This window comes from Poeciliopsis prolifica, unplaced genomic scaffold (assembly GCF_027474105.1).
Source record: "Poeciliopsis prolifica strain line A6 unplaced genomic scaffold, Auburn_PproV2 SCAFFOLD014, whole genome shotgun sequence".
Classification (NCBI taxonomy): domain Eukaryota; kingdom Metazoa; phylum Chordata; class Actinopteri; order Cyprinodontiformes; family Poeciliidae; genus Poeciliopsis; species Poeciliopsis prolifica.
This window is the reverse complement of record NW_026562389.1, coordinates 9,525,118-9,552,553: the sequence shown is the minus strand read 5'-3', so window position 1 is coordinate 9,552,553 and position 27,436 is coordinate 9,525,118. Positions and strand designations below refer to the sequence as shown.

The window sequence follows — 27,436 nt, the reverse complement described above, 5'->3', positions numbered from 1 at the left end:
GAGAAACATTTTTTTTGGATATGCAAGACATTATAATAAAAATACATATACTATATATTTTATGACATTATTGTTCTAAATTTGTTTATCTACTTTGTATGAGATGAACATACAAATCTCATACAATTTTCCAATTTGTTTTGGAAAATATTACCTTGGATATATTTTCCAAAACAGATTATTGAAAGAGTTAGTTGACACTTTGACCTGTTCTAACGATTAAAACTGAAGTTTACTCAATAGGTGCCTTCTTCCTCCCTAAGACAACAAAAGCCACAAGTCATTGTGAAACAACAATAACTGTTAATCGCCAACTTCTAACGGAACTTACAATTACGAGCTTTCTACTGGTCCTTGAAAGCAGCCTAACTTTTCCTCGGGGCTCTGAAGTTCAGTGGGCTAAACTTGTGAAAACCCGATTTCCTCTTGACGTTATGGAGGTTCTGCTCTTATTGGGGTGCAGGGTTGGGTTTTATTGAGGATGTGAGTGAAGAGTGTGTCAGGAAGATGTGGACACTACAGCCGGTGACGCAGCTCCGGTAGTTTCCTTTATGTTGCAGCTCAATCGCTGAACATTGTTGTTTAGTGGAAGTTTTCAACAAAGTAACAGCTGCAGTTTGTTGCTCTCTGCTGGATGGAAGTGCATTGTTCGGCTTTCTGTGGATAGTAACTGCGGGGTTTGTGTGTGGAAAATGTTGAGGAAGTCGTTTCGGTGTCACAGCGCGGAGGAGAGCCTCCAGGGAAGCCGGCTGCGGGCTGCAGCCGCTCTGGCGGTGACCTTCCTGGGGCTGTTCGCGGCAGCTGGCTGGGCGGAGGAAGCCTCCTGTCACGGAGCTTACGACCTCTACTTTGTTTTAGACAGGTAGGTTTTAAGGATACTTTTGAGTTATAATTATCCTATGATAAAACAAATGAACCCAGAAAATAAAGTTGTGAAAAGTTTTGTTTTCTTTTTTTTCTTAAATTGATGCATTTGAGTTCATCAGAAGGGAGTTGGAGATGGGAGCTTCTGGGACAAATTCAATTACTTTATTTTCATTATTATTAATTAGTTATTAGGTTAAAATTGTGGGAAAAAATTCTGAAGTTGTGCAGTTACAGTATGTGTTTGTGTTGCAGTCTGTGTATAAAAGGCAACTTTAAGTGATTTAGGTAAAATACTTTATGAAAAGTGTAAAAAATTAAAGTTAAAAACTAAATAATTAACGTGGAGTTAAGTGCCTTGCCCAGGAACACAGTGATGTGGGAAGCTGGAGTCGAACCCTTTACTGCTCAACCCACTGAGTCACAGTTGTTCCTGTGTGAACTGTCTGAGAGAGGTTGGCATTTTAATGTGTAAAACCATTTTTACACATTCAACCTGCTTTCCACAAAGCAGAGGTTCCACTTGGAGGCATCCAGATGTCAGTCAGTTGCAGTCACGCTGAACACTTAACCTGATTACAACAACAGTCTTGACGTGTTTTTTGCAGACTTTTTTCCAACATTTAATGTGTTTTTGTGGAAGAGAAAAACAGTCGAAGCCCTTGATTACGCCACTCCGGATATAAATGTCTGATTTCCACAGCTGTTGCATGCACGCCATGTTACTTTGCGGACTTTGTTGTGATCGGTTGCGGCAGTACCTTGAAAAATGATGAACATATTTTTGTAAATAACAGATTCAGGACCAATCTGATGCATTCAGGCTCTTGTATGCATTGTGTTTTCTTGCAACATGTGGAAGCAAACCTGATGAAACCACACAGGCCTTATCGTGACCTCCTTCTGACCCCGCTCGCTTGGTTTTCCCTCAAAGAACTTAACCGACAGTTAAGTCGGTTAAGTGTGTTTATAGAACAGAATTATCCCTTTCATCTGCATGGTCATCTTTCATAAACATGTGGTTATATTTTTTCAGTATCCATCAAGTTATTTGAAGACATTTTTCAAAATGAACAGAAATCTTAAATCAAGTCTGTTTCCTTCAACTCGTTTGGGGCAAATGAACTCCCACAGGAAGTGGTCATTAAGGGCGGGTCATTTGGATTGTTAATGCTGTGTAGCTCTGCTGTGCAGACGTTTGAATTTATTTCCTTTAGGTCATGATACACCGTTAAAGTGGAAAGTTTATCACCAACGGCTGTATGCAGTGAGGCTGCTGCATGTCTAAAATGTTCAAATAGCTGGAAGACAAAAGTGTATTTTCACTTACGATGATTTGGAATTGCAAACAAAATCCTAGAAACTGCAAATGCCATCCTTGCATGGTCATCACTTTGTGTTGCTAATGGTAGTTAGCTTTCAAAGATCCACAAGCTAACTTGCAAAGAAAATCAAATGTGGTTATTTGTGCCACAAAATAAAACTCAGGAGATTTTAGTTGTTGCAGCATCTTATTGTCAGGTAAAAAAAACAAACTGCTGAAATCTCATGCATTTTGTAGTACAATCTGGTAACATTCAGGTGTGTACATCTTGTGAAAACAGAGTGGACCTTTTAAGGGGTTCTGTGTGAATCATGCAAGCGGTGGTGTCACCATTGGTCTCAGATTTTGGCACAGCAATACTTCCTGTGTTTCATGCACTCAGAGAGCTGCTTCAGAGACTTCCCAGGCAGATTCAGTCAGCTCAGCAGAACCGTGCAGCAGCGTCATGTAAGTGGAAGGTTACAGTCATGGCAGGAACTGTTTTTAATCCCGTCCTGCTCCAGCTTGGAGGCATCCCATTAGAGAAGACTGTGGAGTTAAACGCTGCTGCTCCCCTGCCCCACTTCTAAACTTCCATGCTCTCATCTAAATAATCAAAAAAACACCGGATGATGGCCAAGATAACTGACCGTTGTTATGAGTTTCTTCTCAGTTTATTTTATTGATGCAGATAAAAGGGCTTCTTCCATGACGGGATGCAATCCTTCATGTATGTCCTGCGTTTTCTCACAGAGAACAGATGCCTTTTTAACTTTACAACATCATGCAAATGTTTTTCAACTTAATAAAGAAGAAAATGTGTTCTGATTTCAGATACTCCTGGATTTGATTTACATCCAGTTTTTGTACCCCACATTATTTGAAATCTGTTTAACATTCTTGTTTTCTAGTGCCAGAACAAACAACAAAACATCAAACAGTCCATCCTTAAAAGTCAGTTTCTGCAGAAACATTTTTTACTCTTTATTTTATTGTTTTTTTTCTGATTGGAGGACCAACAAACCATCTTTTCAGTTTCAGTGTGGCCTGCAGTTACTTTGGTGCTTAGTTAAACTAATAAACCAACTTTTTTCTTATATTCACTGTTGACTTTCACAGTTTTCTTATTGGTGCAGCAATAAGTAGCACAACTAGAGATGCAAAGCCCATATTTCTCCTGACTGAAACCAATTCCTGGTTTTCTTTGAGGTGCAACCTGTTTCTTTGAGGTGCAATCTGTTTTTCTTTGAGGTGCAACCTGTTTTTAGTAGTTTTTAAAAAAGAAACGCAACAAAACATGAAGAGAAAAAAATATAATGGATGTACAACATACCCTCACCTATTCACGGTTGAGTATTCATGAATTGTTTTGTTAAACGCAACTGAAAATTCACCCTTTGAGGAATTTTTAAACGTAAAATATTCAGAAAAAATGCAGGTATCTGCAGTGAACAACCCACTTCAATAACAAGGATCTTCTGTAGTAGTTTTTATTCCAACAAAACATTGGAGGAACTAAAAGATCTCGTACTGACCTTTGATCTTTATAAAAGTACATGCAATTGGTTGATGGATTTATAGACTAAAAATAGCGGCAGAGGCTGCAATGTCAACTGTTGCAACATTCTTTCAATCAATCATATACGGAGTGTTTTCCCACCAGACGACTCTTTAGATCTTCCATAAGAGTTCCCACTTGTTCTTTAAGAACATCTGAAAGTCTGTTTTTTAGCGTTCGCTGCAACACCGAGCTGCTTATTGCAGACCAGAGACTCTGCTTTGTCAATGTGTGGTGTAGTTTCTCTTCACCTTCCCTCTGTGACCTTGTCTTTACGGAGCGGGGAGGAGAAAGAGCTGCCATGAAAGATGAGCTGCCTAATGGTCAAACTCTTCTTTTATGTTCTCCGTGCATACAAGGAATTGTAATTATTGATTTAATTACCTCTCCGTCGTTATGCCAAGGGCATGTTTTACTCACTGTGGTCAGTCTAACACTCCATCATTAGGCATCCAAATGTGTGCATCCTAGTTTTGTATTTCTCAAGTTTTTTTTAAAGAAATTATTCTTCCTGTTTAGACTAATTATGGTTGAGGAAGAAGTTATTGATACTCTGCTCATTTTATAAGTTTGCAAAGGAGAGAATAGTCTCTTTTTGTGGTTGATTGATCTGGATGTGGAGAGAAAAAATTTAAACCAAAAACACAAGCACCATCTCTGCTGTACTTCACCAAATCTAAATAAGTCCACTGCTTCTGGGAAGTGGTCTGTGGGCGCTATCGGCCAATCAGGGGTGAGCTTAGGAAACGTGCAGCCAATAAGAACAAGGGATTCTAAACAATGTCTTTATATTGACTTCTTTAAGCACGAAAGACAAGAACTTTTAATATTTCCAACATTTAATCAACTATGGAGAACCCACAAATATTTAATCAGTTTTATGAGTTTTATGAAATCTGGTGGGTTTTCCTAAACTTCTTGCTGAATCATCTTAAAATTTTGGTAAATAGTGATAATGAAGCCAAACTTCATTATCTGAAATTCCAGGTTTATTCCTTTAAATTCCAGTGAAAATCAATGAAATCTGAACATTTATCGAATTCTACAAACTCTACAAATCTTGGAAACTTTTGTGCCTATATTTCAAAAACTGGAGCAGAAAAAATAAGTCTTCACAAACAGAAACCCCCAATCATGAAGATTTTGCTACAGACTCACCAGTGCAATTATCCAGCATGTGGTTGGTTTTAATATCCAACTGTAGTTGTTGTGCAACCATGTACAGTATTTCGGTTCCCAGCTCTCAGTCCGCAGAGTCTTTTATTTGCTCTGTGTTCATGGTTGCTTGTTTTTTCCCTTCAGGTCTGGAAGCGTCGCCAGAGACTGGTTAGAGATCTACTCCTTTGTGAAGAACCTTACGGACCGCTTCGTGAGGCAAGTATTGAATGCATTTATTTGAATACAAAATGCTTTTTTAATGTGTTAGGAACTCGATTCAGTTATTTGAATAAGAAAAACTGACAGAAATAAGATACTGCATGGAGAAATGTCCTTTTTTCTAGAGAATAAAAAAACTGTCCAAGTTGGGAAAAATGGAGTACTTTAACAGATTTCAAAGATAAGTGGTTTTACTGGATGAATGACATCATTTGCCGTCTGCCGCACAGATTTAAAGGACTTCCCACCTGCTTTCCAAAGTATCTTTTCTAGTCCTAATTAATAAAAGACAAAAGCGATAAAACGGACTCGACGCGCTCAGCTTGCTTAATGTTTGAGTCAAACGGCGCCTGCCAGCACAGTACAGACGGTAGCGCCACAGCCAGAATGAAGTGGTTGGTTGAAGAAAATAGCAAAGGCACCAGGTGGGAGTGGGTGGCAGAGAGGAGCAGTCTTCTGGGCTGTGAGAATGGCCATTTGCACCGGGGGGGTCCGGCTCCACACTTATCCCCTGCTTCCACCACAGAACGGCTGACAGGCAGACAATGTACAGTAAAGCAAAAGAACACTGGAAGGCGACGGGGACAATCTGCTAAACAATGCTCGCTCACCAAGAGCACTTCTGTTCTGCCATGTGGAGCAAACTGGACTACTTCATCACCCCCTCCTCTCCTCCTCATCCTCAGATTTATCCCCGGCTTCGGCTTCAGTGCCTCTTCCTCCCAAGTCTTTCTTAACAGAAAATATCTCAGTGGTCGTTCTGCATCACGACCTCGCCCACGCTCTCCAGCCGTGACCTTAGCGATGGCTCATTCTCCTTCTTTTTTTTTTAAGTCCACATATATTCCCGCTCGTCCGTTGCCGGATCTGGTCTAAAGATTGTGCGGCGTGTTTGTGGGGGAGGATGGCGACTGGGCCATGTGTCATGTGGTTGAGAAATATCAGCACCTCTCCTTATGCTCCGAAAGGCTTCGCATCTCTGAAGGAAACACTTGTGTTACTTAATTATCCAAAGTTTTAACTCGCTCTGTGGGAGGCCATCCGCGTGTGCCGAGTGTCTGTAGCAGAGGTGGGAAGTTACTGAGGACACTTAGCAAACTACTTATTGCTTCATTTCGTCATTATTTCTAGGTTTGGGGGACTTGTGCAGTTCCTGTTTCTATATTTTTCACAAGAACAGATTTGTGACCTGAAGTTTGTGGCTGTATTGTAGCATATTAATAGCTCATCTTATGCCAAATTTCCATCATAGTATTTTCTAGATGCACGGTAAAGGTAGTGGAAAATAATACTTCACTGAGCAACTAATTAGACTAAGAAATAATCTTTTCATATAGAAATGTGATTTTTAATTCTGCTCACTGTTTTTTGCAGAATGAATAAAAAGCTGAAAACAGTTTATAGGTGTTGGAACATGGATGCAGTTCATGAGATGAGATTTTAATCATTTTTTTAAGCCAAGAATCTATTTTCCCTCTTTATATTTTTTAATAAATTAAGATTGGACCAGTTCAACCCTTGCTTTAGAGAATTAGTAACTAGTGCAGATTAGTTCAGTTCTGTTTTCCCTTACAAAAAATTATTCTTACAAATTTGTAAGAATTTTTTTTGGACAAATTTAATTTCCTTTATTTTGTACAATTTAAAAACAAATTTATATGCAATTTAAATGTTAAATTAATAATTTTATTTATACATTAATATACTATATTTTTTGTTTATCTTTTTTATTTTGTTTTTTCTCCCACCATGTAATTAACTGTACCATCTTGCACTCTGTAAAATAAATTTCTATATTAAAAACAATTATTAAAGGACTTGGCATTAAATTTCAATATGTGATTTAAGAAACAAAATAAAAAACAATAAATTATTAAAGGTTCTGAAAAGAATCTAAAGTTAAGTTTTTGGGTGCAATGTTTTCCATTTTGTTGGTCCAGAAAATGTTTCTTTAATTTTAACTCAGATATCTAAAAGGTTTATTGCCCTTTTTTAGGCACATTTGTCATTAGGAATCGTTATAATTTGACTAAAATAGGTGTTTTTTTAACCAAAGCAGTGGAATTAATGTTGGATTTTCTGAAAGTGAAGCTGGGTGTTTACTCAGAAACCACCTGCTTGTGAAGCAGAAAACCTGTGAACGTCTTTGCTTCTTTAAAGCGACTGAATGTAAACGGCGGAGGCCGGTGCCGGGTGGGGGCTGGGAGGTTCTGGTCAACTACGTCACCCTGTAAAGTGACAGGTACTCGGTGTATTAATAGTGTTTGTCCAGCAGGATGTTTGAGTGTGACTCATCATCAGCACAACATGTTTCTTGTCTGATTAATCACTTCCTCTGTGGCTCCGAAGCTGCTTCAAGTCATGCACTAAAATTAGCTGACATTAAAAGAGCTCCTTCTGTTTGCATCATTATTTATGCATCTTAATGTCTGAACTTAAAACCTGGACACACCACCCGTCTGTAGATGTTCAGCTGTGATGAATGCATGGATGAATTGTACGTGATGTCAGAAGTTTGATTCTCCATCTGAATCCTCATGTTTGGTATCTTTTGACAAAGTAAATCAGTTCCTGGGTTTTGATTGAATTTCTTGTGTTTTTTTCTCCTCAGTCCACGAATGAGAGTCTCCTTCATCACTTTTTCATCCAAAGCTGAAGTTCTGCTGCCTCTGACTGGAGACAGGTAACAATGGACTCAAATACTAATTTTAAAAAATGTTTTAACACTGGTAACTTATTTAGTTTTATTCTTAAATCAAAATACATTATTTTTTTGAATTTTTAAGGCTGTCAGTATTTTCTAGTTATGACAAATTTTCGCATAATTTCTTTGGAAATCTGTCAGATGCAAGAACATGCCTGTTATTTTCTGAAAGACTTGACTAATGCAAGTCATTAAATTTTGCAAAAGTAGAAAAATTTAGCTGCTTTAAACTTTTACAAGCAGGAAATAAAATGTTTCAAAATCCCTCACAAATATTTTTGTTCCAGTCGCAATTAGAATTCTCAGTAAAATCAGAAATGACTATATGTGTGTCATTTATGTTTTAAATCAAAATGAAGTTTTATTTTAGGAGAAAGAACATTTCTCCTAAAATAAGGAGAAATGTTGCACGGTGTTGGTAGTGTCATGATTCGGGCTTCTTTGGAGACATTATTAATGTAAACGTAAGAAATAAAAAGCGCAAATCAAACTATTTTTTCAAGAAAATTTTTTGTGGATCCAATTCCTACAAGTTAGTGTTACACAACCAATGAACTGATCATTTTATGTTGTTTTATTTGAGTTCAATTTCTTTTTAAACTAGAAGGTTTCATGCTATCAGATTCCTACATAAATGCTGTTCAGAAAATAATCATATGCTACTCTAAAATGTTTTATTTTTCTTTGACTGCAACTATTTAAACCTCAGAATTTTTCAAGAATTTACTTTAACTCCTTTTTCTGTTTCTACCCAGAATATTTCTCAGTGTACTTGTTTTTATGGCCTGTGGGTTTCTCACTGTTACAGTGACTTCATCTTTACACCACACCTCTTTGCTGTTTTTAAGGGTTTGTGCAAATCATTAAAGCTTAAGCAATAAAATTCAGTTTTTCTTAATAGAAGAGACACAGGGGCAACTAAGATTTGAATGAAATCTGTTCCCACGTGTGAAGCATTCATTGCATTTGTCCATCCAGGTATGAAATTGAAGAAGGCCTGCGTCGCTTGCACAACGTGATACCAGCAGGAGAAACGTACATGCACGAGGGAATAAAAGAGGTGAATTTTATTGTCTTGTATTCAGGTATTTAAAACTGTTTAAAATACCTCAATAAATATTCATGGCAAACAATATTTTATTTAAAGAATGAAGAAAAAGAGGAAAATAACTAAAGAGGTGGACTGAAACTGAAAATGAAGTTTGTCAGAACTTTACAAACAATGTGCATTTAATTCTCAGAAATAAAATGATTGAAAAATTTATTACATGGAGTGAAAAACTGGGCTGTCAACTCAAAACAACTTTTATCACTATAATTTTCTTTTAACATTCAGTCTCTGCTACTTTTTAGACCTTAGTTTGAATGTTATTCTGTGTTTCAGCTGTTTCTCTGTTTGTCTAACATATAGCTTTTAAAAAGAAAAAAAAGTGGCCTCTGCTCTCAGTTCCACACAACCGCTCTGAACTTTGCCAGAAACAGAAAGAACCCTGTAATTATTTTACTGTTGTAGACAAAAAAACACAGCAAAACATTCATTTACATCCAGTTACTCACTACTGAAGCAAACTAAACTTATATGAAAATGAAAATGATTAACACAAAAGCAGCAAAGACAAACTGATGCCATGTTAGCCTGCTACGTCTGTCCTGCTTCAAAAATAACAAAAAAGTCTTTTAATATCAGGGGAAGCATGTGAGGCAGTTTTTCTCCACATCACTTATTAAGAATCGCAAAATAAACATTCACACAAGTAAAATTCAGTTATTTGTGTGGAAGTATATCCATAAGAGTACTAATGAGAATTTTATGGAAAATGTGGTGCCTTTTGTAGATTATTCTTGACAATATTTGTCATATAATTGTAACCTTCTTGCTGCATGGTGACATTTCAGCCCAAACGCACAATATAGAAAATGCATATTTTAGGCTTAAAGATTAAGAACAGTTGTAAGAACAGGAACTCCTGGTTGCAGAAAGGAAGCTAAATACCATTTCAAATTGTAAATCAGGTATCAATATGGAAATCTGTACTTTTACCTGTCACTGTCTTGAACATGGAAGCTGGAGACGTAATAAAGCTGTGATTTGTTAGTGTGAGTTTATGTGAAGCGGTAAACAGAAACGTCCTGTATTTACTCCCGAAGGCCTCCACTCAGATCCAGCAGCAGTCCACAAAGTCCTCCAGCATCATCCTGGCTCTGACAGACGGGAAACTGGCGGTGTATATCCACGAGCTCACCAAACAGCAGGTGAGCTTTGCTTTTCTGACTCACCAAACTCACACATTAAATCTTTTTGTCTTCATTTTATTTAGATGTATTTCCTACCCAGAAGCCATATTTTCTCTCATCTTTTTTTGAAATTCTGAAATCACAAATGTATTGTTTTTTTTATTATTGATGGAGTTTCCCTTTTTGTCTCTTTATCTCCACGTCTGACCTGTTGCGCATCGTTTGCCTGAGCTGCAGGCTGATGAAGCCAGGAAATATGGTGCTCGTGTTTACTGCGTTGGTGTCTTGGACTTTGATGAGCAGCAGGTAAGCGAGCTTTAGTCCTAATCTGCATCTACAAAACGCCCGACAAGCTTGTTGCTGAGTGTGTGCAGAACGATTACAGTTCTGTATAAGAGACTTTGGCAGGATGGGAGAGCACTGTGGAAGGTAAACATCTGAACAGGTCCTACCTGTGAGAAAAGCCTTGATAAATACTTCTGCATTTAAAGCTGTTAAGACACGGAGAAGTGATTTAAAACGTTGACTCAGTTTTGGTGAGCCACTATTATCTGGTCTAAATGTTTTGCTAAATTCTCCACTACAACTATGAGAAATTTCTCAGGAAACCCCCTTCTGTATTTAGCTAAGATTAATGAGTGGTTGCGTTTGAGGCTCCACTTGACATGAAATTAAAATGAAAGCCAAAAAAAGACATGGCTTTTAGACGAAAAATACTTTTTTTGCACCTAAAAGTAGAATTCATCCCAGTGTTTAAAACATTTTCTTAAAATAAGGTGAAGATTTTTTTAAACTTTGAAGAATCAATGCCGAGCAGTTCAGTCCTGCTTTGACTTTTCAAAGTCAGTGGAGTTAAAATTTTTCGGGGGGTTTCTTGTTACTCCAGGTGATGCTGAAGTTTCACTTTACTATTCAAGACGATGTAAATTTGGGCCACACAGAACTATTCCTAAGGCCATAAATGGCCCCCGGACCACACTTTGGACACTCCCGGTTTACACTTTGTGTGAATATTTATATTTATATGATTATACAGTTTACACTTCAATGTTTCATGCTAGCTGCTGCTTTTAAAGTTATTGTTTTTAATTATTGATCAACACACGATAATTGGTAAATTCAGAGGAAAATAAAATGGCTGTTCTCAGTTTATTCCTGAAAACGAATAAAAACAACCAGAATGTGTCACAATTTGACATACAGTGGGATTTAGTTTGTCATGTTAAATTGGAAAAAAATGACTATTTTTATTGAATTTATCTTGATTTGTAACACAGATGCTCCGTCGCTTCTCTTCACTTTGTTTTTATCGTGATATTTATCTCCATTGACCGTAATTTCAGTCCAGTATTTTTCTCGCACTGTATCTTTAAGTGTTATCGGGCCATCTGAGCTGTAGTCCGACTGTCACTGATGTCTGGAGTTTCACAATTTCTCTTCCAACATGGTGGCCCATCCCTTGTAACCATTGGTAACCATCCTGCCACAAGCACTTATTAAGTCAAAAAAAAGAGAAACAACAAAACAAAGGCAGTATTGCTCCCAGTTTGTGCTGCAATCATTTTTTTTAAATAGTTGAGCAAAGTGTTTGCTACAGTCCTGCCATCTGCTCCATTTCCTTCTGCCTGCAATACGAGAGGAAAGACGGCGTTCAGTCATAAAAAGGAAAACAGAAAAAGGCAGAGAGCAGTGTTAGATCAGCAGCGCTCCTTGTTTACTCCTCTTTTCCATGATTCCAACAGCTTGCTGATATTGCGGACTCCAAAGACAACGTGTTTCCTGTCAAAGATGGCTTCCACGCTCTCAAAGGCATTGTCAACTCTGTAAGTTTGGCTGCTCTCCGTTTTTTTTTTTTTTGCTTTTTCTATATGAAGAGAATCGAGCTAGCTTCGTCTACGCCGCACTTCTGCAAACATTTAGATAAGCTGCATGAAAAATGCATGCCTGCATTACATCCGGATTAGGCTTTATGGAAAAATATGAGCCTGGGTAACATAAAAACTCAATTAGTGAATAGCTGTCAGAGTGAGAGTCCCTTACAGTGTTAGCAAGCAGCCTCCTTGCTCTCTGCCAGCCAATTAGTGATACTTTCCATTTGCAGCAGCGTTCAGATCGAGTACTGTCAGCCAAGATGTAGCTTTGTTAGAACCCACTGCCCTGTAGAGCACTTTGGCCAGAGTGGGGCTTTACATCTGCAGACAAGGCCAGCAGTGTTTAGGAGGAGGCCAGAGCCACACTGAGCTGTCAGACATGCAGCTGGAGGGATGCAGAGCCAAAGGGTGGGACTTGTTTCTGATGCATGATGCAGGAAAGCAGCAAACTGTGATTTATGGTGCTGCTTTCAAAGGGACCGGGGCTCTAAAACCAAACCTTTGAATCTTTGTATTTCATGAAGAGCAAGATGAATGACAGTTGGAGATCTTCTGCGCCGAATGGTGTTTTTTAGTGGCTTTACAAATTGGCATTTTGGTATATTTTTTAAGGTATTTTTTGTCTAGTTTCTTGTGCAAATATCTTAGAACTTATAAATATCTCTTCAGCAAGATGTGGGATCTTGTTTTAAGTCAATAATTCATTAATATTAATGAAAAGGTGCTTGCTACACTGACAGATTATTCTCTGGGAAATCTGTCTGAACTAGTACTTTTTCATCAATGTCACAGTTATTGACTTAAAATACTATAAATCTTCTATATCTTAATAAAAAGTTATTTGTAAGTTAGTTTTGTCTTATTTTAACTGTACTAACATATTTGCCCTAGAAACTAGACCAAAAATACATGGTGAGGTTTTGTGTTTTTGCAATGTGCAAATAAATAAGCTGAAAAAAAAACTCTTTTCAGATGTTCTGTACTGAATTTAGTTCATACATTCATTACTGGATGCAAAACATGCAGATGTACATACAGAAAACGGTGCAATCCTTTGCTGCAATTTTGACAACACTAGAGTCAGGTTATAGTTTGTAATAATTGCCATTAACATCAGGGAGGATATTTGGGGCAAAGTTTGACCAGACGGCATAAATATTTTTTTTATTGCACTGCCATCCTTTCCTGAGCAGCTTTGAAGGCTTTTTCAGAGCCACTGTAAAAAAGTCCCGCTCCCCCGTCCCATCCCCTCTGAAGAAGCAGAGATCAGCAAGTCTTCCAGAATCCAAACGAAACAAGCAGCATTCCTCTCTGATTAGTAATCCTGGATTCCTGGGCTGTTGGCCTCGTCGCTTCTCTGTCGGATTGGGAGGATTTGGGATCATCTGCGCAGCCTTTCACTGCGGGATCCCCGTCGCCTCTGCGACCTGCCTGACAAAACTCGCAGAAAGAGATCAGAAAGTTTGGTTTTGAGGCTCCGAAAGGCTGTTTATATTTTCTTGCACTCTGTTCGACCTTGGTAATCTGAGCTGCAGCACTGCAAAATCTCAAAATCTTATCAAGAGTGTTTGGTCTAGTTTCTACTGCAAATATCTTAGTAGACTTGAAATAAGACGAAACAAACTCATAAGTAACTTTTCAGCAAGAAATAAGAGGTTGTTTTCAGTTGATAATACGGAAAAAATGTCTTTTAGGAGGTGGGATTTCCTGCAAATGGAACTACAACTTTTAATCAATCTTAAAGAATCATTGACTTAAATCAAGCTGCAAATATCTAGCAGAAAAGTTACTTCTAAGCTAGTTTTGTCTTACCTCAAGGGTACTAAGATATTTGCAATCTAAACTAGGCGAAAAATACTGATAATGACTGATTGTTTTTGCAGTGAATTTTTGAGGCAAAAAACTTTTATTTTTTTCTGTCTGAACAAAATGAGATCATTTCTGCAGCCTACTGAGATTTAGATTTTTCCTTTGGTAAAAACAAAACAAAAAAACCCCCAAAGAAACACATCTTACATTGCAGTGAGTGACTTTTTTTATCACATGGAGACTTTGGAGATCAACACTTTAATTTGAATGCATGGATTCAATATGCAAAAATTCACATTAAGATTTTGTTTTTATCAAAGTCTTCCATAAATTGACTGTCAGTATTTCATCAGTGGAATCTCGCTGTAGATCCTTTTAAATCTGTGAATTGTGACGAATTGGGCTAGGTAAGGTCTCAAGCATCAGCATCAGTCTCCATTGCAACCAATAGATGTTGTCTGCATGCAAACAGCGTTTTGAAAAGCATGACAGGAAAATGAGTTTTCTGTTCAACCATCACAAACGTAAACATGTGAAATATGATAAATGTGCACTTTGCACTCCATGTGGTTCTCACAAGAAATAAAGAATGACTAAGTGAAAAGTTAACGTACACTCTGGTGTACGGTGGTGGATCTGTGTATGGTGTATACATGTATGGTGGAGGATCTGTGATGATCTGGGACTGAGAATCTTGTTAGGATGCATGACTTTATTAAGTGTTTAAAACGACAGGACGATGCAGTTAAATTCAAAAATACTTTATTTATACCAAAGGGAAAATAAATATCACTGGCGGAGATCAAAAGTCCTGGATGACATGATCAGATGTCATGAAGTTCTGCTAATCCATCTCGTTTGCTTTTGCCACTAAATCTCTAAATCTCTCTCTGGCTGCAAGGTGAGAAAGCTAAACAGAGACACGGAGTAGGCGATCGATTATTGAAATAATCGTCAACTAATTTAGTAACCGATTAATTGTTAACTGGAGAATACAGACTAAAACAAAAGGCTAAACAGCATATTTAGCTAAAATCATACAAAAAAAATCAACATTTTGCAAACCAGTCAATAAAATAAAAAATATATTCTACTAGAACTCAATATTAATCAATTAATCTTAGGAAAAATTAATCAATTACTTTTTCACATTACTTTCAATTAGAAAAAATGTTAGGTTCATCCTTGCCTTGTTGCCCAGGTTACTGATAATAACAATTGTCTGCAAGTTTAAAAAAAAGTAGGAACAGAAATCCTTCCGGTTGCATCGGATCCAAAACCAGAGGGAATAAATGTCCAAACATGGGACACCTGAAGAAAAGTCAACAAAAAGAAGAAATTAGAACAAATGCAGCTGTGAGCTATTTTCAAAGGTAAATTATAATCCTACAGGCTCAGTTATTCAAAATTAAAGTAAAAATTGAAGTGATTTTCGCTGGACGTGCCAAAAATTGTGGATTTATAACTGCAACTTTTCCCCTCCGTTTATTTTTCTACCAATCTCTGAAGATGACCTGATTTGTAGAAAGACTTTAGTCACAATGCTGGCTGAGGCGATTCTGGATATCTGGACGTCTGCCTTCTCTCCTTCACACTCCATAAATAATGTTTGCCTTCAGTTCGTGAAGAAACAAAATCAAACTTCTAATTTTTACATTAAGCGTGTTTATTTTGTACGTCCAAAGGGCTCACAATCACAGCCATTAATCCTTTAACTAAGCAGTTAATAAGTCACATTTTTATTGTTTAGCACCAAATATTTTTGTGCTCTTGAAGGGAAAAACTTCTATCATTTCTCAGTTTGAAGCCTAAGCAGGAAAACTGTTTTATTTTCCTACATTCCCCTGAATTTCCCCCTCTTGTTCACTGCCAAGCAAGTAATTAGAGAGGGAAAATAGAGGCGCAGAGGAAGAGCAGCAGATCCATTTCCTCCCAGCTGTCATACAACCCTGTATCAAACCATCATCCCCAACAAGGCTGCTGTAAACACTTCCATCTTCCACTTCTCAGATTAAGCTTCTGTCCAACATCAAATGAAAGGCTCAAATGTCCTCCACTGCCATTAATATGCTTCTTCTTACCCGCCCTGAGCTGGGATTTGCATAGTTTTCCCTTTGTTGATTTATTGAATTGTAGTGGGAAGTGCAGCTCCATGACAGTGCGCTCACACAGGCCTCTTTATATGATAATGCAAGATCCCTGAGAGGTTTTTAATAGAACTGAGGAACAGTAATAGTCTTGCATAATTTTCCCATAAAGGCTGACACAGCTGCTGTTTTACCTCCCGTTCTCTTTTTCCCCCCGCGCGGAGCCAATCAGGAGCGGGATGTCTCTCAGGTGTTGCTCCCTGATCTGTTTTCTAAACTTGACAGAGCCAATAACCGTCAGCGACTGATGTATTTATTCCTGCCATGTCCGAGCAACAGCAAATGCATTCTAAGTTGTTTTGTTTGGGTTTTTTTTCACATCCTGCAGATATTAAAGCGGTCGTGCACAGAGATCCTGACTGTGGAGCCTTCTGTTGTGTGTGTGAACGGTGAGTGGACTGGAGCACCAGTGTTTACTCTGCAAAAACACAAACTCTCACCAACTATTCTTTGACTAGTTTCTAGTGCAAATATCTCATATCTTAGGATAAGATCAAACTAACTTACAAATTACTTTTCGTTGAGAAATAGGAGCTTGTTTGTAATAAATCATGTCTTAAAATTGATGAATATTTCAATATTAAGGAATTATTTGCTAAAAAGAAGCTCCGATATCTTGCTGAGAAGTAACTTAGTAAGTTAGTTTTGCTTTATTTAAATTGTAATGATATTTCCACTAGAAACTAGATGAAAATACTTGGTAACACTTCGTGTTTTTGCAGTTTCAACATTTTTCTAAGAAAACTTGCAGCTGTGTCTCAGAAATAAAGTCACACAAAAGGAGATTCTGAAACTCCAAAAAGTGAAATTTCTCCTTGCATCTTATCTCACGTTTGTTGACATTCCAGAATCCTTCGACATCGTCCTCAGAGGGAACGGCTTCTCCATCGGACAGAGCAATGAAGGCGTCATCTGCAGCTTCATACTTAACCAGCAAACCATCAGTGAGTTCCTTAAACCTTCTGGAAATTACCTCTGGGTCTACACAGTTGCTTTGAATTACATGTCCATAATTTATGCCTCAACTACAGTTTTTGTTCCTCTTTCAGTTGAAAAATTACAAAAACTTCATCAAATACAGTCACACTTTAAAAGATCTTTGGAAAGTTGAAAGTCAAGAAGTTAATCACATTCTTCCATGTAACCTCTGCAAACTTTCATGGATTTTATTAGAATTTTAACCAAAAAACATTAATATATGAGTGACTAAGTGGAAAGAAGATGTGCACATTTGTGGTGGTGCACATTTGTACTTAACTTTAGTAGAACAGCCTTGCTTTTTTTGGCATCTGCATCTTTGCCACATTGCTCTTTGCAAACTAGAGGGTGTGTTGTCGGTGTTGATGTGCTGCCACAAGTTCAGTCAATTCCAGCATCTCTCTTTCATAAAATCCAGATTGAGTCACGTGAGCTGTGACTGCAGCTCCTCTAGAGTGGCGTTTGATCTGATCTTTTTTCTTCATCTTCATTACTTCTTGTTAGTCTGTCACATAAAAGTCCATTTAAAATAAACAGAGGTTGGTTAAAGTTGATAAAACAAGAACAAACTCATGAAGATGAAGTGTCTGAAATGCACGAAATATCTTGAATTTAGGTGAATTTATTGTATTTCCTTCGGCTTCACTGAAAAAACAAAATCTTTTCTTAATACATTTGGGATGAAACAAACCTAACTCACATGTAACGTTTCAGCAAGACCTAGGAGCTTGTTTTAAGTAAATAATTCCTTAATATTGATGAAAAAGTTGTTGCTCCACTGGTAGATATAACAAGAGGAAAATGCCATGTTATAAATGAAACAATCTGCCAGTTGAACTGGAACTTTATCAACAATACTAAGGAGTTATTAACTTACAACAAGCTTCTGTTTCTTGCTAAAACGTTACTTGTCAAGTTAGCTTTGTCTTATTTAAGGCGTACGAAGATGATTGCACTAGAAATTAATACTTGGTATGGTTTTGTTTTTTTACAGTGTTCCAAATAACCCTCATAGGTAAATAAATTAAAAATAAAAACAAGCACAAAGAGCTGGTGGAGAATAAAGAGCTGGTGGAGAATAATCTCTAAGTTGGATCATCTGATTTAATCTGGTTGAATTTTCCTCAGACAAACACACAAACTTGGACAAAGGAATCCCCTCTCTGTCGCCTCTTTTCTTGCTGATCACTTTTCATTTACAGTGATAAAACTAAGTGGATTCTTTCCCCCTTCATTTAATGATATAGTTTCATTTTTTGGTAAATATTTGGCTTAAACGTTTTTGAGGTTGGACGTGGCTGAGCGACGGCCGTGTCGCGCCGCATCTACGTCGTCTGAATTTATCAGAGGAGCGAGGCTATGTAGGTCATTGTGCTCCTTATTTTGAGCTCGCAGTCTGTTCTGTTGAGAAATCCTTTTTCAGGAAGCAAACGGGATTTGGCACCCAGAGCCAATCTTTTAAAGCTCTCATTTGGCCGTGGGATCTGCGGGATCGGCGGCTGCCAATGACAACACTTCCATCCCTGACAAGTTATTTTTGATTTTTCAGCATTTCATCTCAACTAAAATACTTGAACATATTTTCTTTCTCCTTTTTTTTTTTTATCTTTTTTTTTTTTTTTCTTTTGAAACAACCCCCTTATCTGAATTAGGGAAGTGGCCATTAGCAGATGTCTTCCTGTTAGTCCTTTCTCAGTTTAGGCTGTCTCACATTCGCCCACTTGGGGCTATTTATTCCCTTATTGGCTTTTGCATGTGTTCAGTCCAGACCTTTTTAACAGTGGGGCACCTTATAATTATGGACAAGCATCATGGCAACTATGGACCACACGCCACATATGTGAAACAGATGCTACGCTCGTCTCCATCAGCAAACCAGTTGGAGGCATGTGCAGAAAAAACTCATCAGTCATATGAATCGTCTCAGTGGCTGCCTTTGTCAACCTTTGATGAGCGCACACACGCTTATACACACACACAAATTATAATCTGATCTGCCATTCCTTTTGTTTTTCCATCCACAACTCAGAGCTTTATGACATGATGGCGTGTCATAAAAAATAAATAAAAACAAGAATAAAGTCATAAAATTGCAAAAGCAAAGTCAAAATATTCTTGTTGTAATATTGCGACTTCAATCTCGTATTATTTTGACTTTGTCTTCATAATATTAGTTCTTTATTTTCAGAATATTGATTTCATCCTCATATATTATGACTTTATTATTGTATAATTTCAACTCTATTGCCGTTCAACTTTATTGTCATCATATTATAACTTTATTTTTTAAATCTTATGGCTTTATTCTCATATTACAACTTTATTCTCACATTATTTTGGTTTGTTTTCTCAAACTTTTATGACTTTATCCACATGTGTTACGACTTTATTCATGTATTATTTCAACTTTATTTTCGTACAAGTTTATTCTTGCAATGCTTTGAATTTTTCTCATTATATTATGACTTTATTCACTTAATATTAGTTTTTATTAGCATGCCCATCATATCATGTCTGTCATATTGTGACAAATATAATATGACATATATCATATTGTGAAGCAAATATTTTGCAACTTAGTTTAAAGAAGTATGACAGTATAATGCTATCATTCAGTTACTGACCACATATTTCACATTGAGTTCATTTGAGTCTGTTGTGGTGATGAGATTAAGGTACAAAATGGACCCAGTAATGATGGTTGGATATTTTTCATTGAGTATAAAAAAATCTTTAGTTGTTGTTTTTTTTCCTGGATTACTCATCTGTTTTCTTTATTTTTTTTTATTTATTTAGGAAATTAATGGACAAAGACATAATCATTTCAGGTCCTCGTTCAGAAAATGTTCACATGTTCAGGATTTTTCAGGCTTAAATGTTTGCACCAGTGCTGCTGCATCACCAGCAGCAGAGAAAGTTTAGTTTACCCTTGATGATGCTACTTCCTGTAGCTTGTTGCTATCTTTCATTTTAGAGCCAGAACAGTTTTGGCTGTTTGTTGTTTTCTTTCACTTGTACACATTTCACAAAGAACATCAAATGGCATCACATGTCTGCACGATTTAGTCTCACGGTGCAAAAATGTTTGGACCCCGCTGTTTTAAAATGAACTACAGTAAACATGTGATCTGGATCCGAATTTAAAAGTAGTTTGATTCCATGTTAGAGATGCAGTTGGCTTAAAAAAGACAGAAAATAAATAAAAGAAACTGTTCTGTTTGTTTTTCAGATAACAAGCCAACCACTGTGCGCAATGACTACCTGCTGTGTCCTGCTCCCATAATGTATGATCCTGGAGAGTAAGTGCAAAGTGGATTTACTCTTTAAGTTCTTATTGTAGAAGGAAATGATTTATATCAAGGTTCAGTATTTATTTCCTGTGTTTCAGTTGTTGCATGTGACAAGTTCTGTTATTTTTTTCTGCTCAATTCAAAGGGCAAATGATTTGAAAATATCCACAAACTATTCCCTAAATTACATGTTGGTGAAGAAGAAAGAAATCAACTCTCTTTTAATCCCAGCAATGAAAAGAAACGTTGATTTTTATCGACTTTCTTGGTAGAAATCATCTAAATGTGAGCATGCAGAGCAGCTATAGATGAGCACGGTGCGTGTAAATTAATTTAGCCCTGCAGATATGTTCAGCAGCTCGTGTGTAAGGTATGACGTTGGCAAGTTCACAAGAAAAGTGTGAAATCTCAAAGACAGACATCATATCAACAGTTAGGAAAGGAAACCTGAATATAGATTCAATATGCTCTTCTATAAATTGAATTGTTTTTTATAAACTGTGAAGGAAGGATGCTTATTAATGTGCTAAAAATCAAGTCATTTGGTTTTTTTAAATCCCAATACTTCCTTTTTCTTACATTACAATAATCCAAAGTGTTTCATAAGAGACGTGTCTGTATTTTCATCCAAAGACTTTTCTTTTGCTCTGTTTCTGTTCCTTAATTTCAATTCTGCTTCCATCTCCTCAGTTTAAGCAACTTGTTTCACTCCTCAGATTTCCTGCTTGCTTTTCCACATGTCTTTCTTTCATGCAAACAAACGGCGCCTAAGTCTATAAATCATCCGTATGTATGTTAAAAGTCGCTGTAAACAGTGCAGTCAGAGAAACACTGCGAGCATACGACCCACGAAGATCGAAGAGGAAACAGTGCAAACATTCGTTTTATTCCCGTCTGGGTGTTTATCGCTTGAATTTAATGACATATTTTATAATCCCAAACCGGAGCAGATGATTGCTAAGGCATTCTAGATGGAACAACAGATTTCAATGTCCTTGCTGACTACAATCCAATCAAAAATGTATGATTATAAGCGCTGCTGCCTCCTCAAGGCCTTTGAGCTCTAAAAGAGATTATGTGTCATTCGATGACAGCAACGCTGTAACTGTTCCAAATCACCTCACCTCGATTTAATCCAGACATTTTTAAAAGGACTTGTTTTTAGCAGAAGCTGAGAAAAAGAAAACTGTTGGATATTTAGATTTTTAGGTCTATTATATAGTGATTATTTCATTATCTTGGAAGGGCATCATAAAAAACACCCATAATTCAGCTCTGTTTGCTCATGTAACACCAAATTACAGCAGAGTCACTTTAAAAAATAAGCTCAATTCATATTCAGTTCTACAGTAATTAATTACTTTTCTTCCAATGCAACTCTGTGATGTCAAACTTAGATCAAATCAGAAATCATAAAATGTTCTCCCAATAGTAAAACATAGAAAGTGATCTAAGAAAACCCAGCTGTTTGCTTTGAGTTGTTACCTTTGCAGGAATATGACTGAGCAAAAAGTGGCAACAGTGGAGATGAAGCTCCTCTTTTCACAATTAGAAACATCCAGAAGCCATTAACAAAGCTGCTGCTGGGATTAACTCTGTACTTTTTTCTTATACTTTCTTTCTTTGTTTGTTCTTAAACAAACAGATTATTTATTGGCTTACTTTTTCTCTTTTTCCTAATTTCCTATATTTTTTATCTTTTTTCTGGAGGTTTGGGCTCTTCCCTTTTTTTTCTTCTTTTTGCACACATAAATACAAAACTAACTCAGTGGAGATGTTAAAAATGACGTGATTTATTTTAAAAAGTGTTTTTTTTCATTATAAATGACCAACAAAATAATTAACGCCGAGCCCTGCAGACAATCTGAAGCGGTTTACAGTAGAAACTTCACTCACAAACACCAAACCTTAACGCACTGAAACATGGTGAAACAACATAGAGCGTGATTTAGACTTAGACTTTATGTGGAAATGAACATTTCCTGTCTTTATAGGGAAATTCTTTTTAAACAAATCATCCAGGAAGTGGTAATAACCAGCAGTGGTTCAGTGGAAACAATGGACTTGCTGGACTCTGTTTTTTCACAGCCTGACAGGACCTGATGCTCACATCAAGCTCCGCCCCCTCCGCTTACAGAAAGACCCTACCTAATTAACTGTTGGCTGCTGATGCTGACCCATTAAGCAGTTAGCTGCTATGGGTGGTGAGTAAACACATCTGCTGGAGGGGCTCTAAAAGGATGTGCGACAGATGCAACCATTCCCTTTTCCACACTCCCCATTTAAATAATTCACCATGCTCTGACAATCCCTGCACCCCGGACCACCTGCATGGAACGGCGGAGCGCAGGAGCCTCCGTCTCCGTCTCCGTCCATCTGTCTGCTTTTGCTCCAGCAGCACTACAGGCACGCAGGATGCTCCTTGAACACAGCTCTGCTCGTCCGGAAAAGACTCTCCTTCTCTCCGATCCCGCTTTGCGTCCATGGGGCCCTCGTCTTTCCAAAAATAAAACCTTCTCTTTTCTGGGCAACATGTTTCAGATAGACACTACAAAAACACAAATTATTACCATGTGGTTTCCAGTGCAAATAGCTTTATACACTTGAAATAGAACAAAGCAAACTTAAAAGCAACTTTTCATCCAGGAATGGGAGCATATTTTAAGTCCAAAGCGTCCTTAATATTGCTGAAAGAATAGTAGATTATTTCTCTAATAATGCGTTAAATAATCTGCCAGAGAAACTAATATTTTTCATCAATATTAAGAAAGTATTTATCTAAAACAAGCTGTTATTTGTTACTGAAAACTTGGTTGAAACTAAGATATTTCCACTAGAAACTTGAGTAAAACTACTTGGTAAGAGATTTAGTGTGTTTGCAGTGCAGCAGTCTCTGGAGTTTTAATGCTCAGCTGCAGCTTCCAGTCTACTTCCAGTCCAACCCCCAGATCCGCCCTGGTTGTCCTGGAATCGCTCTCCTCTGTTGGTCATTGAGCCGTGTGGAGGAGGCATCATCTGTGCTGACATCTGTGGCATCAGACTTGAAACGCAGGCATCTGCTGATTCTACCTCTCCCCACATCCTCCTCCCCATTAGGAGACCCTGCACACGATCCTGGGACCCCATTCAGAGTCTAAATGGTTGCTTTCCTGCAACAGCATGTTCTCACCTGTGCTTTCATTTATGTGTGGAAGAAATACCTGAGGTGACACCTGCTTTACATTGCAGGTGCAGCGTCCGACATGAATGCTTGTTAATAATTAAATACGCCACCCCATCTGCTCCTCTGAGGGCAAAAAGATGTTTTCAACCAAAGTCTTGCTGTTTGTTTGTTTGTTGCAACACAGACATGCTCCTTGTGCAGAGATCTGCTGTTCAATGATGAGTCTGGAGCCACGCAAAAACACCATAACACAAAATGTTTGCTAAGTATTTTTAGTCTACTTTTCCGTCCAAAAATCTTAGTTCACTTAAAATAAGGCAAAACTACTTACAAGCATCTTTTGAATAAGATATAGAAGTTTGTTTTAAGTCAATAATTTCTTAATATTGATGAAAAAATTGCTGTAAAGTTATTTGGAAGTTAGTTTTGTCTTATTTCAGCTGTATAAAGATATTTGCACAAGAAACCAGATCAGAAATATTTGTCTTTGGGTTTTTTTTTATATGTATTTATTCAAACTTTCAGTAAGTTGTGACAGATAAGATGTGAAAAAGTTCAGCTCTTCTGTCTCCTAATGCCATCTGCAGAAATGCACACTTCCTGGACCTGTCACTAACAGCCAATCAGAAAAAGGAGGCGGGTCTTAACAGCATCAGCTTTGATATTACAGAAAACAATTAGTCATGTTCTTGGACAGTTTTGATTTAGTAAACTTTGAAAGTTTATTTGAATGCAACCTCCATTTGACTTGAAATATTTCCTTTTTTACTTGATAGTATAGAAATCTCACAACACTGCCCTATATCAGATTACTTAATGTAACTAAGCTAACAGCCTTATTGTTTTCAGTAAATATTGTATTACTGATGGCAGGTATTTTAATTGTTCTTTCAGTGTGCCTGCATGTTAGGGTGATTTTATTGTTGCTTTCTGCGAGTAGAAATTATAATTAAACAGAAAACTTAACAGCCAATCTATGTGATCAGGATTGATGAGCGTAAAAACCTGACCAGAGCATCCTTTAGTTTCTCCTAACTCCCAACTTAACAACTGGCACAGCAGTTTATAGGCCGAGTTCCTGAAGACGACATTTATTTTTATTTCCATTGTTGAATCAAGTTTTAAGATTCTGCTTTTATTGATTAAAACCAATAACCGTTTCATCAGTGTTGTATGGAAATCTATCTCTGCTGAGTAACAACAGCCAGATTTCCCCACCGTCTGTCACACCAGGATCAGTTTGGATTGATTTTTTCACTCGACTGCTCATCACTCTGTCCAAATGGTGGATGTCTGTCTCAGTGAGACAGTTTCTCATCTGGTCCCCAGGCTTCATGGGACGGTTTCCTCCCCGCCATCAAAAACTTCTGCCGTGCAGATGCGTCCAGAGTGATGGCTGCTGGATGCCAAATGACAGGCCTCGCATATGCCGCGCCGTGAATTATTCAACCTCCACAGTTTTCACATGTTTAAAAGAAGTTTGAAAGCCATTAGCGTCTCGGTTGTCGGGCTGCTGCAGCTGTGTGGCATCATCAAAGCTTAGCGTCACGCCGGACCCACTTTCTGACAGATCATAGTGAGCCCTGGGACAAACTTTTTTCTTTACCGGGGTCCGGATATCTACAACGAAGAGCACAAGTGTCTCTTTGTATTTAAATGCTGACTGATCTGTGGGTCCCGTAACAAGGATCTGCCTTTTATTCAGACATTATCATCGGCCCACCAAGCAGCTGCAGCTCCGTCCTCTGTGTCACTCACTGGCTTGGAAAGTGAAATGACAGCCAGCTCTTTTTTTTCTTTGTCAATTATTCATCCCAATTTTCATTTAGGACACACTAAACATTTTCTGTGAGGTTTTGTTGGTATGTGATGGTATGCTGATTCCATAAGTAAAAATGCTAAATTTAATTTTATCTGGAATGATCGTTACCTTTCCAGCCTTTTTCTCCGGTGAGGCGAGATATTTTGGTCATCTTTCCCAAACCTCTCAAAGTTGAGCTTTTCCGTGTTGCTTCAGTTCTTGAACTCTGTGACCAGTTTTTAGTACAGACTTTATTCAAAGCAGGATCCTTGCAGAGGCTTCCAATGTCTGTGTGCAGGACATCTGTCAACCAGCAGGATTCAATATTTCTGAATTTCCAATCCTCTTTCATTGGTCTGATGTAATTTTCAGATGTTCCTTCACTGACTGTTCATCATCATCAGCAGTTAACACCTGAAATGTGTCTTTCTGAAGTATTACTTTTTATTACTTTTTGAATCAATTGACGGTAATGAATCATCTTTTTGAGGATGTTCTGGCTAGTGTGAGCTGCAGGTATAAATGTGAGGAATTGCAAATTGAAATGTGTTTCACCAGATGGAAGTGCTGCAAGTTTTTCTGATGTGAAATGTATGTGAAAGATGTAATTGTAATTTATGTTCATCAGATTCAGTGCTCTAACTAAGGTAAAAATGATTGCATGGCTTGTGGCTGGGTTCTGGCTGCTGTGCAGGAAGCGAGCGCTTGCTGTGTGTGTGTGTGTGTGTGTGTGTGGGTGTGTGTGTGTGTGTGTGTGTGTGTGGTGTGTGTGTGTGTGTGTGTGTGTGTGTGTGTGTGTGTGTGTGTGTGTAGGGGGTGGAGGGAGCAGAGGAGGTCCTGCTCTCTATGGTTGAGTTGTGGTGCGTTCAGGGTGTCCGGTGTTGTCAGGAAGAAGGGGGGTGGGCTCGTCAGTGTAACTCGCTTGGGAGCTTTCCTCCTTCACACTGCGGTGTCTGCATCTCCAGCTTGATTAGCAACCTGCCCACCGTTACTCCGGACTGAGAGTGTCAGCTAATTTAGCCTCGCCCCCACGCTGTCCTCCCCCACGCTGTCCTCCCCCACGCTGTCCTCCCCCACGCTGTCCTCCCCCTCGCCTCTCAGCACTTCGTTAACATGCAAAGACCCCGAATGCCTCGTCAATGCAGCAGCGACTTTTCAGTATATTTAGTAGAAAGACGCAAGTTAATGGAGTTTTTCTTTTTGTACTTTCCATGTCTGGATATGGAAATAAAAATAAAAAAAAACATTCCTGGATCTTTTCAATGTGAAATTATTCACAATTTTTTAATAAAATAAACAAATTCAGTATATAAACTAAAAAAAACCTTCTGAAATGCAGCTCTGACTGCCAGTTCTTACTCCCATTTTGTCCTTTCCTATATCCATTTTGTTCCTATTGACAAGTCATTTTCAACCCCTCGACTTGAAATGTTTGTTATGAGTTATGGAAAATAACCACAATATTGTATACATGAAAATTCTGTCCCAATATTGATGTCAGATATCAGTATTGGTGTTATTTACCCTATTTTATAGATATTTTTCTACCCCTCCAGGGTAAAGCTGTAGCTTTTGAGTCCTTATAAGCTGCTTTGTGTTGTCAGACAGGTTTTCTATTTAATCGATGTCTTGAATCTACATTTTCTTCAGGTAAAATGTATTTACTTTGATCGGGCAAGTTGGGATTTAAATACATTTTGTAATTGTGATGAAGTGAGACAAAAAGGCAAAAACTGAGGAAACCTCAAAGGCAAAATAATCCTCCAATATTTGAATGTTAAATTTTGGGTGCCATGCATTCATACTTTTCAGGCCCAAATATATATTTAAGCAGCTGGATTTCCTCCCAGCTGCTTAACAGCCTGCATGTGATGCAGTATTTACTGACATGGTGAAGCACATGGAGAGCAGTGGAAACACTGAAATGATGGAAAATGTGAAGTGAGGAAAACACGAGTTAATCACAGTGAATATCATGATTTCTTGGTCCAAGCATTATGAAGGTCTTACACGGCTAGTCGCCCACATAGATTATATTCTATAAATCCATGTTTTAATACTGCTGAAGTTTCTGAATTGAAATGATAGAAACAATTAAATCAGTAAAGTTTAAAAAATTACAAAGTTACAGGACATTTTTTTGGGAATAACATTGAGATACCGCAAGAAGCCTTAGGCCAACCATGCACTAAAACAATCCCACTAATATGTAGGATTACATCAATTTTATTTTTTTTTCTTCTTTTTAGAGAGAGGGATGCAGAAAAAGGTTTTATTGAGAATGGAAGTTCCTGATCAATTCAGAATGCTAAAAAATCTATTTTAATTTGCTAAAT

The 27,436-nt window shown here is 37.7% G+C and overlaps 1 protein-coding gene across 1 annotated transcript in view; it reads left to right on the top strand.

The window, feature by feature from the left end:
- Positions 1-377: 377 nt before the first annotated feature.
- Positions 378-27,436, top strand: part of antxr2a (ANTXR cell adhesion molecule 2a) — a 77,697-nt gene continuing 50,638 nt past the window's right edge. The window contains exons 1-10 of the mRNA XM_055039803.1: positions 378-862; positions 5,028-5,099; positions 7,714-7,785; positions 8,785-8,866; positions 9,955-10,059; positions 10,279-10,347; positions 11,784-11,864; positions 16,197-16,257; positions 16,717-16,812; positions 20,076-20,145. Of these exons, the coding sequence (XP_054895778.1) occupies positions 693-862; positions 5,028-5,099; positions 7,714-7,785; positions 8,785-8,866; positions 9,955-10,059; positions 10,279-10,347; positions 11,784-11,864; positions 16,197-16,257; positions 16,717-16,812; positions 20,076-20,145 (878 nt within the window). The 5' untranslated portion in view covers positions 378-692. The remainder of the gene's footprint in view (positions 863-5,027; positions 5,100-7,713; positions 7,786-8,784; positions 8,867-9,954; positions 10,060-10,278; positions 10,348-11,783; positions 11,865-16,196; positions 16,258-16,716; positions 16,813-20,075; positions 20,146-27,436) is intronic.